Source organism: Lucilia cuprina, chromosome 3 (assembly GCF_022045245.1).
Source record: "Lucilia cuprina isolate Lc7/37 chromosome 3, ASM2204524v1, whole genome shotgun sequence".
NCBI lineage: Eukaryota > Metazoa > Arthropoda > Insecta > Diptera > Calliphoridae > Lucilia > Lucilia cuprina.
In genome coordinates, this window is record NC_060951.1 from 35,655,957 (window position 1) to 35,672,401 (window position 16,445).

Below are 16,445 nucleotides of genomic sequence, written 5' to 3' on the forward strand. Positions count from 1 at the left end.
CTGTGATCACTTTCATTTCCCACCAAAAATCGATTAATTGAGTGAAAACACAAAAGTCCATATTTCTCGAAAAATATAAGAGATAGAGCAAAAACAAGCGAATTCTGTGATCACTTTATTTTCCTAACAAAAATCGATTAATTGAGTGAAAACACAAAAGTCCATTTTTCTCGAAAACTATAAGAGACAGAGCTAAAACAAGCGAATTCTGTGATCACTTTCATTTCCCACAAAAAATCAATTTATTGAGTGAAAACACAAAAGTCCATTTTTCTCGAAAACTATAAGAGATAGAGCAAAAACAAGCGAATTCTGTGATCACTTTCATTTCCTTTTTTATTGAGTGAAAACATAAAAGTCCATTTTTTTCTAGAAAACTAAAAGAGATAGAGCAAAAACAATCGAATTCTGTGATCACTTTCATTTCCCACAAAAAATCGATTAATTGAGTGAAAACACAAAAGTCCATTTTTCTCGAAAACTATAAGAGATAGAGCAAAAACAAGCGAATTCTGTGATCACTTTATTTTCCTAACAAAAATCGATAAATTGAATAAAAACACAAAAGTCCGTTTTTCTCGAAAACTATAAGAGATAGAGCAAAAACAAGCGAATTTTGTGATCACTTTCATTTCCCACCAAAAATTGATTTATTGAGTGAAAACATAAAAGTCAATTTTTCTCGAAAACTATAAGAGATAGAGCAAAAACAAGCGAATTCTGTGATCACTTTTATTTCCTACCAAAAATCGATTTATTGAGTGAAAACACAAAAGTCCATTTTTCTCGAAAACTATAAGAGATAGAGCAAAAACAAGCGAATTCTGTGATCACTTTCATTTCCCACCAAAAATCGATTTATTGAGTGAAAACACGGAAGTCCATTTTTCTCGAAAACTATAAGAGATAGAGCAAAAACAAGCGAATTCTCTGATCACTTTCATTTCGATTTATTGAGTGAAAACACAAAAGTCCATTTTTCTCAAAAACTATAAGAGATAGAGCAAAAACAAGCGAATTCTGTGATCACTTTATTTTCCTAACAAAAATCGAAAAATTGAATAAAAACACAAAAGTCCGTTTTTCTCGAAAACTATAACAGATAGAGCAAAAACAAGCGAATTCTGTGATTACTTTCATTTCCCACCAAAAATCGATTTATTGAGTGAAAACACAAAAGTCCGATTTTCTCGAAAACTATAAAAGATAGAGCAAAAACAAGCGAATTCTGTGATCACTTTCATTTCCCACCAAAAATCGATTTATTGAGTGAAAACACAAAAGTCCATTTTTCTCGAAAACTATAAGAGATAGAGCAAAAACAAGCGAATCCTGTGATCACCTTCATTTCCCACCAAAAATCGATTTATTGGGTGAAAACACAAAAGTCCATTTTTCTCAAAAACTATAAGAGATAGAGCAAAAACAAGCGAATTCTGTGATCACTTTCATTTCCAAAAATCAATTTATTGAGTGAAAACATAAAAGTCCATTTTTTCTAGAAAACTATAAGAGATAGAGCAAAAACAATCGAATTCTGTGATCACTTTCATTTCCCACAAAAAATCGATTAATTGAGTGAAAACACAAAAGTCCATTTTTCTCGAAAACTATAAGAGATAGAGCAAAAACAAGCGAATTCTGTGATCACTTTATTTTCCTAACAAAAATCGATAAATTGAGTAAAAACACAAAAGTCCGTTTTTCTCGAAAACTATAAGAGATAGAGCAAAAACAAGCGAATTCTGTGATTACTTTCATTTCCCACCAAAAATCGATTTATTGAGTGAACACACAAAAGTCCGTTTTTCTCGAAAACTATAAAAGATAGAGCAAAAACAAGCGAATTCTGTGATTACTTTCATTTCCCTCCAAAAATCGATTTATTGAGTGAAAACATAAAAGTCCATTTTTCTCGAAAACTATAAGAGATAGAGCAAAAACAAGCGAATTCTGTGATCACTTTCATTTCCAAAAATCAATTTATTGAGTGAAAACACAAAAGTCCGTTTTTCTCGAAAACTATAAGAGATAGAGCGAAAACAATCAAATTATGTGATAACTTTCATTTCCCACAAAAAATCCATTTATTGAGTGAAAACACAAAAGTCCATTTTTCTCGAAAACTATAAGAGATAGAGCAAAAACAAGCGAATTCTGTGATCAGTTTCATTTCCCACAAAAAATCGATTTATTGAGTGAAAACACAAAAGTCCATTTTTCTCGAAAACTATAAGAGATAGAGCAAAAACAAGCGAATTCTGTGATCACTTTCATTTCCCACCAAAAATCGATTTATTGAGTGAAAACACAAAAGTCCATTTTTCTCGAAAACTATAAGAGATAGAGCAAAATCAAGCGAATTCTGTGATCACTTTCATTTCCTACCGAAAATCAATTTATTGAGTGAAGAGATAAGCAAAAACAAGCGAATTTCGTGATCACTTTCATTTCCCACCGAAAGTCGATTTATTGAGTGAAAACATAAAAGTCAATTTTTCTCAAAAACTATAAGAGATAGAGCAAAAACAAGCGAATTCTGTGATCACTTTTATTTCCCACCAAAAATCGATTTATTGAGTGAAAACACAAAAGTCCATTTTTCTAGAAAACTATAAGAGATAGAGCAAAATCAAGCGAATTCTGTGATCACTTTCATTTCCTACCAAAAATTGATTTATTGAGTGAAAACACAAAAGTCCATTTTTCTAGAAAACTATAAGAGATAGAGCCAAAATCGAAATCGATTTATTGAGTGAAAATGTAAAAGTCAATTTTTCTCGAAAACTATAAGAGATAGAGCAAAAACAAGCGAATACTGTGATCACTTTCATTTCCTACCAGAAATCGATTTATTGAGTGAAAAAAACACAAAAGTCCATTTTCTCGAAAACTATAAGAGATAGAGCAAAAACAAGAGAATTCTGTGATCACTTATATTTCCCACCAAAAATAGATTTATTGAGTGAAAACACAAAAGTACATTTTTCTCGAAAACTATAAGAGATAGAGCAAAAACAAGCGAATTCTGTGATCACTTTCATTTCCCACCAAAAATCGATTTTTTGTAGTGAAAACACAAAAGTCCATTTTTCTCGAAAACTATAAGAGATAGAGCAAAAACAAGCGAATTCTGTGATCACTTTCATTTCCCACCAAAAATCGATTCATTGAGTGAAAACACAAAAGTCCATTTTTCTCGAAAACTATAAGAGATAGAGCAAAAACAAGCAAATTCTGTGATCACTTTCATTTCCCACCAAAAATCGATTTATTGGGTGAAAACACAAAAGTCCATTTTTCTCGAAAACTATAAGAGATAGAGCAAAAGCAAGCGAATTCTGTAATCACTTTCATTTCCTATCAAAAATCGATTTATTGAGTGAAAACACAAAAGTCCATTTTTCTCGAAAACTATAAAAGATAGAGCAAAAACAAGCGAATTCTGTGATCACTTTCATTTCCCACCAAAAATCGATTTATTGAGTGAAAACATAAAAGTCCATTTTTCTAGAAAACTATAAGAGATAGACCAAAAACAAGCGTATTCTGTGATCACTTTCATTTCCTACCAAAAATCGATTTATTGAGTGAATACACAAAAGTCCATTTTTCTCGAAAACTATAAGAGTTAGAGCAAACTCAAGCGAATTCTGTGATCACTTTCATTTCCTATCAAAAATCAATTTATTGAGTGAAAACACAAAAGTCCATTTTTCTCGAAAACTATAAGAGATAGAGCAAAAACAAGCGAATTCTGTGATCACTTTCACTTTCTACCAAATTTTTATACTCAAAGAAGATTGTTCGTTTTAAACAGTCTTAAGTTATTGATCTTCTCTACGACAGGCACTACAGGTTTTTTGCAAACCTTCTATGCCGCATAAAACTTATAAAAAAAATATTTGCTTCTAGCTATTTATGTATGTATCTATATATCTATCTATCTTTCTATCTATCTATCTATCTATCTATCTATCTATCTATCTATCTATCTATCTATCTATCTATCTATCTATGTTAAGACAAACGGTTTAAATTTCCCATAAAACAAGCACAAGAAAACTTTTATTTGCTTCATAAAGAAATAATTTAAAATAGAACTTAAATTATTACAAATTTATGAAGCAAATAACTTTAATAAAACAATTAACAAGTACGTATTATATATAATTTTATAAACTTTATTAAAGTAAATGTGGTGTTTCTTTTTTATTTGTTTATAAATTTTGTATTACAAATTGAGTTTGTTTACAAAAAAACAAGCATTCTACAATTGATGATTACGCTTTTATTAGTTTTATAAGTTTGATAAACCAAACAAAATTATTTTCAAAAAATAATTTTGAGGCAAAACAAAAGAATTTTTGCTAAAAAAATAAATTAAAAAAGATCTATAATTTATATTTGTGGAGGTTAATAATGATGACATGAAGCCAGTTCTACTGGTAACAACTTTTGTGAAATGAAAAGAGAAAAACTAATACAAAAGACACAAAAAGCGGGATATTTTTTTGAATACGAAAGCGTGTTGGTGTTGATATTGTAGGATGTATTTAAGAAATAGCGTAGATAACAAAGAGAATAGTGTTTAACTGCAGCAAGAAGCGGGAGTGGGATCTAAACCGGAACGTTTTGTAATAGCAAGACGAGTAAATTCTTCAGCGGTAGTGGGATGAATACCAACAGTATTCAATAAGATTTTCATGGTAAGACCAGATCTAGAATAGGAAAAAAAGAACGTTTTAATAGTGTTAAAAGGAAAATAAAAGCAAAACTTACTTAACAGCAGCGGCGAAACCTTGAATAACCTCACCAGCTACAGGACCTACATAATGTAGACCCAAAACCTTTTGGTCACCACTACGTTCAGCCACAGCCTTAACATAACAATAACGCACACTCTTTTGGGGAATAAAGAACTCTGTTGGCTTGTAGAAACCATGGAATACTTCAATATTATCTTCACCATATTTCTTAATAGCATCCTCCTCAGCCATACCCACACAGGCATATTCTAGAGGAGAAAATACAGTGGTAGCCACATCTGAGTAATCCATAATCTGTTTTGAATTGCCAAACAAACGACGAGCCAATAGGCGACCAGCGTGTATGGCAACCGGTGTCAATTCAGGACGATTAAGAATAATATCACCAATAGCATAAATATTGGGAACATTTGTTTGTTCGGCCTCGTTGACGGGAATTTTATCGTTCTTAACTTCAACACCAGCCGCAGCAAGATTGAGATCATCAACCAAACCCTTGCGACCAATAGCCCATAAAACGGTGTCATAAACATCACTGCCCTCCTCTTGAGTCTCGGTATTAATGTATTTTACCAAAAGACGACCTTCAGGTGTTTTCTCTACAGATTTGGGAATGGTTTTATGTAAGAAAGGAATACCACGTTCAACCATAGAATCGGCTACAATATTGGCCATTTGTTGATCAAAACCACGCAAAACAATAGAACGCACCATAACGGTGGCATCATAACCTAAACCCTTAAGGAAACCAGCGCATTCTAAACCAATATCTAATAGGGAAAATAAAGAAAATTAAAGGCAATTGCATTAAGAAGAAGGAAAAACTACTTACAGCCAGCACCCACAACTAAAGTTTTGCCAGGAGCTCTGTCTAAACTGAAAAGATCATCACTGGTAATACCATATTCTACAGCTCCAGGAATATCAGGATAACGAGGACGGCCACCAACAGCTATAACAATATTACGACCAGTCAAAGTACGTTCAGTATTGTTCTTCATTTTAGCCACAACGGTGTATTGATCCTTTAAAGAACCCAAGCCATTGATATACTCAACTTTCCTTTAAAAATCATAAAGTGTCTTTAATAAATCACCAATATTTTCATTTAAATTTAACAAAGCTACACTTACTTGTCACGCAAATCAACACGTGTCACCCAGTTGACAGATTTAATGTGATTTTGTACAGCCTGCACCAATTTACCCCAATCGGCTTTAATGTTTTCTTTATTAGGAATTTCCCAACCATAAGCAGCAGCTTCCTTTAGTATTCAATAGGACATAAATAAATAAAAAAAACAAACATTTTTGAAATCTAAATGATTTACTTACATGAACAGCTTCTCCTAGAAGTGAAGCTTGATGCATTAATTTCTTGGGTATACAACCCACATTTACGCAAGTACCACCAATACCCCATTTGGTACCGAGTGGTGTGGGTGTTACATAATCTAAACAAGCTACTTTAGCGCCATTTGCTACAGCTTCTTTGGCACAAGCCAAACCGCCTGAACCACCTCCCAAGACAATTAAATCATAATCGTATTCATCTGTAAATTTGTTTTTTGAGAGAATATTAATGTATAAGTTGATTTTTTCTTAAGGTTAACTTCTAGCTTAACTAGGCTTAATGTGTAGGATGGATGATGCTTGTGTAGGTGTGTTTTGATTGCAGGATAGTGATAATGATGTTATGTGTTGCTGATCTTGAGTGCAATGTTTTTCAAATGTCTGCATGCATTTCTTAATATATTTTTTAAAAACACTTGGCTTGGATCTTTTTTTCTTTACACTTTTCTTACTTAAACACTTTTCATTTCTCCTTTTTTAAAATCACTCTCGTTCTTCTACTTGTTTCTTTCTACTGTTTTTAATAATGATGTTTTTAACTTTTTTGGTTTATTTCGAAAACTAATTTTCACTTTTTTTCAAAATCTGTTTTTCAAACACTCTATTCTAAAACTACAATCGAAATTAAGTTCGATTTTTTTTAAGTTAAATTCGAATTTCCGAAACTTGAATTATATAAATACATTTTACGATAGTAAGTTTCCCAAGAAATACTTGCTTTTAATCGAAATTTAAACCATTTGTCTTTTTTAATTAAATCTTATTAAATCATATAAATTGAAATCTTAATAAAAAACTAAATCTTTACCAGACAAAACTGCATAAAAAATGTTTATGTTTTGATCGATTTTGATATAGCGTATAGACTAGTATATAGGTTTGAGAAAAGACTAATTCATAGACTAGACAAGTGACTAGTCCATTAACTGGACAAGTAACTAGTCCTAAGAGTAGATAAGAGAGTGAGCTAGAGAAAACTAAACTAGTCTAGACTAAAACAGAGACTTATCTATAGACTAGACAAGAGACTATTATTTGCACTAGTCAATAGATAAGAAACTAGTTTTTAGACAAGAGCCTAGTCTATAGACTAGATAACAGACTAGTCTATAGACTAGACAAGATAGTAGTCTAAAAACTAGACAAGAGACTAGTCTGTAGACTAGACAAGAGACTAGTCTGTAGACTAGACAAGAGACTAGTCTGTAGACTAGATAAGAGACTAGTCTGTAGACTAGACAAGAGACTATTCTATAGACTAGACATGAGACTAGTCTATAGACTAGACAAGAAACTAGTCTATAGACTAGACAAGAAACTAGTCTATAGACTAGACAAGAAACTAGTCTATAGACTAGACAAGAAACTAGTCTATAGACAAGAGACTAGCCTTTAAACTAAACAAGAGACCAGACAAGAGACTAGTCTATAGACCAGAAAAAGAGACCAGTCTATAGACCAGACAAAAGATCAATATATAGAAAAGACAAGAGACTAGTCTGTAAACTAGAAAAGAAACTAGTATATAGACTAGAAAAGAAACTAGTATATAGACTAGACAAGAAACTAGTCTATAGACTAGACAAGAAACTAGTCTATAGACAAGACAAGAAACTAATCTATAGATTAGACAAGAAACTAGTCTATAGACTAGACAATAGACTAGTCTATAGACTAGACAAGAGACTAGTCTATAGACTAGACAAGAGACTAGTATATAGACTAGACAAGATACTAGTCTATAGACTAGACAAGATACTAATATATAGACCAGACAAGAATCTAGTCTTTAAACAAGAGACTAGTCTTTAAACTAAGAGACTAGTCTATAGACTAGATAAGAGACTAGTCTATAGACCGTATAAGAGACTAGTCTATAGACCAGAAAAGAGACCAGTCTATAGACCAGACAAAAGATCAATATATAGAACAGACAAGAGACTAGTCTATAGACTAGACAAGAGACTAGTCTATAGACTAGACAAGAGACTAGTCTATAGACTAGACATGTGACTATACTATAGACTAGACAAGAGACTAGTTTATAGACTAAGACCTGGTTCACACTGGGAAACTTTTGTTGAGAAACTTTTGATTTCTTGTGTGAGAGAAAGAGATGGTTGATATTTCTTTCTATTTTTCTCACACACAAAAATCAAAATTTTCCCAAAAATGTTTTCTAGTGTGAACCAGGTCTAAGACAAAAGAATACTCAAGAAACAAAATAATAGTCAAGAAGCACGACATTGTATAGACTGTCTTGTCTATTGACTAGACAAGAGAAAAAAATTGGGTTTAAAAGTCTATTATGACTAAAGATGTAGAACATCTTTCTCACTCTACCTCTTTTATCAACCGTTACGATCGATTATGAAATCTTTTATTAATTTTTTATTCAAGTCAAAGTTTTTTCTTTTGAAATTATTAAACATTTTGTAATTTTATACTTAAATACAATTTGTCTGAGATCAAATAAATAACTTGTCAATAACTTGAGTAATTATTAAAACGGAACTTTAATGAAACTTAAACTGGTAAGGTAAAAATAGTGAATAGAAAACTAGTAATATAGCATGTTAAAAGAAAATTAAAAAAACTAAACTAATTATTTTAATTATTTTTGAGAAATAATCAAAAAAATATATAAAAATTTTAAGTTTCATCAGTAGAAATTTTCAAATTGGCACCACACCATCAAGGGTCCTCTTTGTTATGATAGGATCACCCTCAACGCGGCAATTAGACACAACATAACTGGTATGTAACATATGATTCAGCTAGGTCACTTTACCGACTGCTTCGGCATACCGCTCTCAAGCTACAAATCCCAAGCACTTCTTTATATTCTGAGAGTTTATCTATGGAACTTAACGATGGAGCTGACTGTCCACTGGCTGCCAGGATATAGAGGAAGAATAGAGAATTACTCACCGCCTCTATCATTGCCCTGCTCTAGCAGATCAGAGAATGAATCTGCTAGGCTTTTTCTTGCATGACTTAATGCATCTATCGGGGGTTGGTATCCGAAAGATAAACTTTCTATATTCATGCGAAAATCTGATTAGGTTAAGAAACCAGATTACTTAGGTCGATATGTACTAATACGCTGACCGTTTTCTTTCGTTTTAGGTAGCAAAAAGGGATCAATTTACTGGACCCAAGTGTGTTTCCAGTGAAGATATTGGGAGGACGACAAATACACTCCCAAACTGATGATCTTTATAGCCATTTTAGCATAAAAGTATCAATGGGAAGAATTCCCTGGTTTAGGTATTGTCAAGTTAATGACACCACTTCTTACCAACTAGATTTAGATAAGAAGGGCAACTACTCCATCAATCTGAGTGGCTCACATGCGTTCACCTAGTTGCGTTCCCATTGTGTTTTCCTATTGGTCATAGGAGTCCATTTGATTATTACTCTCTATTTCTAGATGTAAACCGTTCGGTTTGATTTACAAAGTTTAGGACATTCTTTAGGCATATCCCAGATAGTTTATCCAAACAAAATAGAGCAGCAAGTTCGAAACATTATACTCTGCTTTCATTAAATGATGGACAATAGCAGAGAAGAGGGAAGTATTGTTTCCTTTTCTTTCGCAAGATAATTAAACCAAACAACATTATTACCTTGATTACAGCCTCAAATAGCCATTTTATATTACGAGAGTTTATGTTACTCCATACAGCGCAACACATAAGTATTTTGCACTGTCCAAAAGCGAAATAGAGATAACTAGAGAGTTTTATGTTTTCCAGAGAACAATATAACTTTCATTTTTAAGATGAAGTAGATGAAACAATAGTTAACTTAATTTCACCATTGTTTCAAAAAAAGTTAAAATTAACAATTTGCGTTGTATAAATGTAATTAATGTTTAATTTTTTTTTATTCATAAGTTATTATTATTGTGATTAACAATATAAATTAATTGTTTACAACGTCATACATCTATGTATTTTATTCATCAGATGGAGAAGGGGAAAGGAGAACACTTTCTTGTTTTGTTAAACGTTTATATTCAATCGGTTGTTTTATATTTTTGTATTAAATGATTTAAACATTTTTTTAAAATCATGTAGTCATACATTTTTGTTTTCCAATTATATTTCAAAAATATTGGTCATAATTTAAAACAATTTAAATTATATTCTAAAATACAAAATATAAGTAAAATTTTAGCCGGTTTTTAAAGAAAATTTCATTTAATACTATAATAGATAAATATTTTTGTATATTTCTTTTAAATGTTGCACACAATTTATCATAATGAATAGATATGATAAAAATAGATAACAATTAATACCTAATCCTTTTGGACGCGGACAATATAAACGTGAAAATACAGCTCCCATGGCTTATTTGTTGTTTTTTCTATTATTATAAACTCAAATTATTTAAACAAAAATTCTTTAAAAAAAAGACGGCTGCAATCTTTCAATTCTAATAAAACACTAGCAGGTCTCTTATAGCCACTTGTAAACGAGCAATAATCAAATTTTGTATTTGTTAAATTTAAATAAAAAAATTATAAAAAAAAAAACAACAACAAAATGATAATTTCATCTATCACATTTATTTTGTTTTAACAAATTCACACAATATTAATTTGCACGACTATAATATGGTCGAGTATGTAGAAGAGTAGTTAGTGAGTAAGTGAATGTTGATGTTGTTGATGTATTGTAATTCTAAAGAGATTTGAAATTTATATTTAAAAATTAAACTACGTAGTTTCTTTTAACTCTTATTTTAAACTGATATATTCCCCCCACAGAGAGTAAAAGAAAACGGCGAAAGAGAGTGTTAAAGTTTAAATAATAACATTTTTGCAATAAAATTGGATTTTTTTCTAGTTTTACCTTCAACTGTCAAATTATTAATTATTTTAATATACAAGTAGTATTTAATAGAACTTAAACAGATAAGAAAACTTAAAATAAAACTACAAATTATTCGCATGCTTAGATGAAAATAAAAGAATAAAAGCATGTGTTTGATAATGTGAACATACAACTGATCAAACCTTTACCAATTAAAAAAAAAAAGGTTTTTGCTCTGCCAAATCACACGTTTTCTGTTGGAATTTAATTATTGAATACTATTTTTTTTTCAAAGTCATGCTTGCTTGAATAAAACCCGGTTTAATTGATATGTGAATCATGATTTTTTTCTGCTATTATATAGAAATTTTAGCAACTGTTAAGAACAAAATAAACAAATGAAAAAATCTAATTGATCAAATTGTAGTATAATTTCATAAATATTATTTATTTAATTGGATTTTTCATTTATTAAATGTTCATTTGTTGATTTATTTCTTTGAAATTTGAAATAATTTTAAAATCAATTTATTGCTAAATATTTAGAATTATTTGTGGGGAAATACAATATTCATTATTTGTTTCTGTGCACACTTGCAATTTGTTGTATTTCCGCAAGCTTTTTAAAAGTTAATGAGACTAGGCAAATAGACAAGTTAAGTCTAAAGTAGTGTCTATAGTCCAATCAACACTAAACTAGACAATAGACTAGACTATAAACTAAAATACAGACTAGACTATAGACTAGATTAAAGACTAGACTTAATTTAAGAGTATACTAGAGTGTATACTAGACTACAGACTAGAAGACAATGAACTAGACTATAGACTACAATAAAGACTAGACCAAAGATTGGAGAATAGACTAGACTATAGAATAGACTATAGACTAGACCATATACTAGACTATAGACTAGACAAGACTATAGAGTAGACAAGACTATAGACTAGACAAGACTATAGACTAGACAAGACTATAGACTAGACTATAGATTAGACTATAGACTAGACTATAGACTAGACTATAGACTAGACTATAGACTAGACTATAGACTAGACTATAGACTAGACTATAGACTAGACTATAGACTAGACTATAGACTAGACTATAGACTAGACTATAGACTAGACTATAGACTAGACTATAGACTAGACTATAGACTAGACTATAGACTAGACTATAGACTAGACTATAGACTAGACTACAGACTAGACTGTATACTAGACTGTATACTAGACTATAGTCTAGAATATAGACTAGACTATAACTAGACTATAGACTATGCTATAGAGAAGACTTTAGACTAGACTATAGACAAGACTATAGACTAGAGTATAGACTAGACTATATACTAGACTATAGACTAGAACATAGACTAGACTATAACTAGACTATAGACTATAGACTATGCTATAGAGAAGTCTTTAGACTAGACTATAGACAAGACTATAGACTAGAGTATAGACTAGAGTATAGATTAAAGAATAGGCTAGAGTAAAGACTAGAACATAGATTAGACTCGAGACTAGACTGTAGAGAATATAGCGTCAACAAACAAGATAGTTAAGACAAAACTAGAATCAGTACTATGAAGACTGCAGTCAATACTAGGTAAAATTATAATTAAGACTGAAGACAAGACTATAGCCAGTTGTTTTAAACCAAATATAAAAGTTTTTATAAAGTTTTCTATTTTACCTAATCTATGTAATTTCTGAAAGTCATTTCACTGTTGTCAACTTGTTAAAATACAAATAATAACAAGATATAACATAATAAAAAGTTGAATGATAGGTATTTAATCAACTATATAATCTTATCAAATCCTATATAAATTTATCTAATCTAATCCGTTAAAATCTAAAAAAAAGATAATAAAAATACATATGAAACAAATGTTATAAAAATTCTTATAATTTCCAATATTTTAACAGAGTTTTAATAAAGTATCTTAAAAATGTAATTATTATACATTATAAATAAAACAAATAACGGAATAATAATTAAAGAAATAAAACTTATTTCCGAATAACTCTTGACTGACCTCTACAAATTCAATGAATCATTAGTGACGTCATAATAAATAGTTAAATATTTCGTCACAAATAAAGAAAATAAATAGAAAAGATTCTGAATGATTGTCTAACTAATAATTAAAGAAATTTCCAGATATTATTTTATTTTTTTATTAATGACACTGCAATTTTATGAAATATTTTATATAAACACAAACTTAAATGGAAATAGAAATAATAGATAATTTAAACACAAACAATTAATTGCAAAAAATAAAAGTCAACAGAAAACGAATGCATTTGCAAACTTTAAGAGTAGAAAACACAGGTGCAAAGAGAAGTTAAATAAACAAAATGCAATTATAAAAATAAAAAAATATACTTTCATAACGTAATATCAACAACATACCATCATCATTATTAATATCATTCTCTTGTTCCTTCGACTCAACCTGTTCTTCATTCTCGATTTCATTATTTATTTCTGACTCTTCATCACTCATCATAGAATGTTTTAAACGTATGTCAAGATAATCAGATTTATAAACGGAACGACGTTTATCTTTAGAATTTTTAGCTTCAGATGCAGGTAAAAATACAAAATAATTCATAGGAATTAAATTTGCAAGTAGTAAAAGAAAAAATGGTAATAACTCTTACTTGTTAGAACGTTAAAAGGAAACTATTTCGTTTTATAAAGTTATTATCCTTGTATATGCTCAATGAAGTAAGTTTCTAACACAATTTGTAAGAAAATCAAATATTTATAAATCAAATATAAAAAAACATATATAAGTGTTAATCATGATATTTTATAAAAACACCCACCTCCTTTTAACTTGGGAAAAAAGTTGTAGTAGAAAAATCGATTCAAGTTGTTTTTAGTTTTTTAACGCCTTTTAGTTGTATTTTCATTGTTTTTATACATTATCAGAGATTGTTTGTGCAATTGAGGAGATTAGTTTTTTGTTTCTTCTTAATTTTAATTTGAGCACAATATAAGATTTTTTATTTTACTTTTACTCTTACCAACTCCGCTGTTTTTAGTTTATAATGCTCCGTTTATGTCTGTCATTTACCGAATCATTCAATTGTAATAAGTTTGTTGTGAAAGTTTTGACATTTACAGTATGGCGGCCATAGCAACGGTTTTTAAAAATGGTTAAAAAACATAAATTATAAATTAAAAAAGTAATAATGCCTGAGTCCTCTCATTAGCTTTTTATTATTTATTCATTTTAAAAATAAAATTTTGTTTTAATTATTAATTACATCAGCTAGCCAAATAGCAGGTTCAATGAGAATTTGTACAAATTGTATGGAAAATAATTCTAAAAATATTCTCAAAATAATAGATTTGTTAGCTATCTTTGTAAGAATGTATATACTTACAAATGATAGGACAAGTTTTGGGAAAACAACATGAAACATTGTTAAATAGAAAAATTCCCAATTCGACCACTATTTATCGATAATGAAGTAATAGGTGAAAGTAAAGCTTTTGTCCAATCCGAAATTGAATAAATATTGTAACAAACTCAAGGGTATAATGTGTGCTTATAAATGATAATGATGCATGTAATGATGATGTAGGTCCAAGTAAAGATTTTGATATTGAAGTTGCAGCCTTGTGAAGCTTTTGGAAAAATATTTCAAAGTTTCTTATGCAAAAAGTGGAGGTGAAATAAGATTTTACATTTTGATTAAGAATTATACAATCGTAGTGATCAAAAATAAGTTTATAGCAGAACTTTATAACAAAGAAAATGAAAGTTAAAGCAAAGTGTTCCAGAGTTTCTTATGCAAAAAGTAGACGTGCAATAAGGTCTTGAATTTTGGTAAAGAATCATTTTATTGTAGCGATCAAATAAATGTTCATAGTAGAACCTTTAAAGGTCAAAGCCATACAAATAGATATTAAAGACCGACCGAGATAAAGTTCAAAATATTAAGATTAATTGCTCTAAATCAAGGTCACTTAGTTTCTATAATGAAATAGTGTCGATAGATTGTGTGTATGAACTAACTTACTAACTAACTAAACAACTAACTAACTATCTAACTAAATAAGTAATTAACTACCTAAATAACGAAATAACTAACTAACCAACTAGTTAACTAACTAAAGAACTAATTAACTACCTAACTAACTAAATAACTAACTGACTATCTAAATAACTAACTAACAAACTGACTAACCTAACTATCTAAATAACTAACTAACCAACTAATTAACTAACTAACTGACTAACTAACTATGGACTATAGGTACTTTCGTTATAAATAACATTACTTAAACTTGGATTCTTAAATATTCCAAATTTTGAACAATAACAGTAACATTTTACCGACAAAGTTGAAAAATTTTAGGTTGATTGCCTGACAGAGCGATCAATCAATCTAGAAATGCTAAATACCTAATACCAGTTAATGAGTTTTCAATTATATCACAGGGATGCCATACATTTTTGTCAATTTCTTACTGGGAAGGTTAGCCAATTTTGGCTTTACTTGGGTCTAGGTTGATCCCTTTGTACGAATACCTGTTAGATGAGAAAAGATAGGGAAAAGTAGAAAACATAGAGCGGATATGAGTTGTTGTTGTAGCAGTGACACTTGAAATTACACGTATATATATTTAAACATTATTCCTTACTCTTCTTCTTCTTCGCCCACCACCCGTTGCAAACGAGGAACGAAACCTAACACGTCGTACTAGAGTGGTATTGGCACAACTTAGATCCGGATGGTGTACCCGTTTAAACTCATACTGGTCGAGAATAAACGACACCATTCAAGATCTTTGTCCTGCTTGGGATATGAGTGGAAACTGCTGATGTAAGAAACCAGGCTTTACAGCCATGAATAATTAGTGTGGTTAACAAAGTTCACATCCATTCTGACAAATTAATGAATGCCAAAAGACTTTCCAATTGAATATTTGACAATTTTGATATATCGCCAATATATGATATCTGCCAAAGCAGGACAATCATAAAGAAGTTGAGTATCTTCTTTATCCTCATTTTGACAACTCCTAAAGAAGTCATTAAACGAGAGACCCATGCGTTTAGCATGGATACCAAATTTACAGTGGCCAGTAACAAACGATATCAGCCTACCTAGTTGTGGTCTTTGGAGACCAAGAAGATATTTGGACCAGTATGGATCCATTTGTGGCCACAGCGCTCTGGTTATTGAGAACGCTACCAGGCAGTTTTTAGTAATCTGCCTCTTTATTGCAAGTAGTGGTAAACCGCAAAACTGATAGAGTTCTAATCTGCTAAGCATGGTGCCAGCTCATGTCAAAGTGTCCGAAATATTATTGCCATACGAAATCCCTTGTTCCCTTTTCCAAACTAGTGTGATGTTCGAATGTCTCGTCCAGTGTACACTTAATAAGGTAGCCTCGTCGCTACAACAAATACAACAATACAAAAACAACAGGCGATTTGTTATTGTAGAATAATCCCATCTGTCAAAAA

At 30.4% G+C, this 16,445-nt stretch overlaps 1 protein-coding gene and 1 long non-coding RNA gene across 4 annotated transcripts in view; both read right to left on the minus strand.

The window, feature by feature from the left end:
• Positions 1-917: 917 nt before the first annotated feature.
• The window catches only part of LOC124418847, a 19,847-nt gene continuing 4,319 nt past the window's right edge, over positions 918-16,445 (minus strand). Inside the window, exons 3-4 of the long non-coding RNA XR_006940258.1 lie at positions 15,205-15,207; positions 918-930 (exon numbers count right to left, since the gene is read on the minus strand). This is a non-coding gene — a long non-coding RNA (uncharacterized LOC124418847). The remainder of the gene's footprint in view (positions 931-15,204; positions 15,208-16,445) is intronic.
• On the minus strand, positions 4,164-13,933 carry LOC111680900 (thioredoxin reductase 1, mitochondrial). 3 transcript variants are annotated; one of them, XM_046946518.1, is made up of 8 exons: positions 13,789-13,933; positions 13,621-13,695; positions 13,370-13,537; positions 6,104-6,321; positions 5,903-6,033; positions 5,602-5,831; positions 4,783-5,539; positions 4,164-4,721 (listed from the first exon to the last, which is right to left on the minus strand). In XM_046946518.1, the coding sequence occupies exons 3-8, from the start codon at positions 13,464-13,466 to the stop codon at positions 4,592-4,594; spliced, it is 1,563 nt and encodes a 520-aa protein (XP_046802474.1). In that variant the 5' UTR covers positions 13,467-13,537; positions 13,621-13,695; positions 13,789-13,933; the 3' UTR covers positions 4,164-4,591. The 3 variants fall into 3 exon arrangements, with proteins under 3 accessions (XP_046802474.1, XP_046802473.1, XP_023298376.2); XM_046946517.1 differs by lacking the exons at positions 13,621-13,695; positions 13,789-13,933 and having other exon boundaries at positions 13,370-13,571; XM_023442608.2 differs by lacking the exons at positions 13,370-13,537; positions 13,621-13,695; positions 13,789-13,933 and adding an exon at positions 10,428-10,557.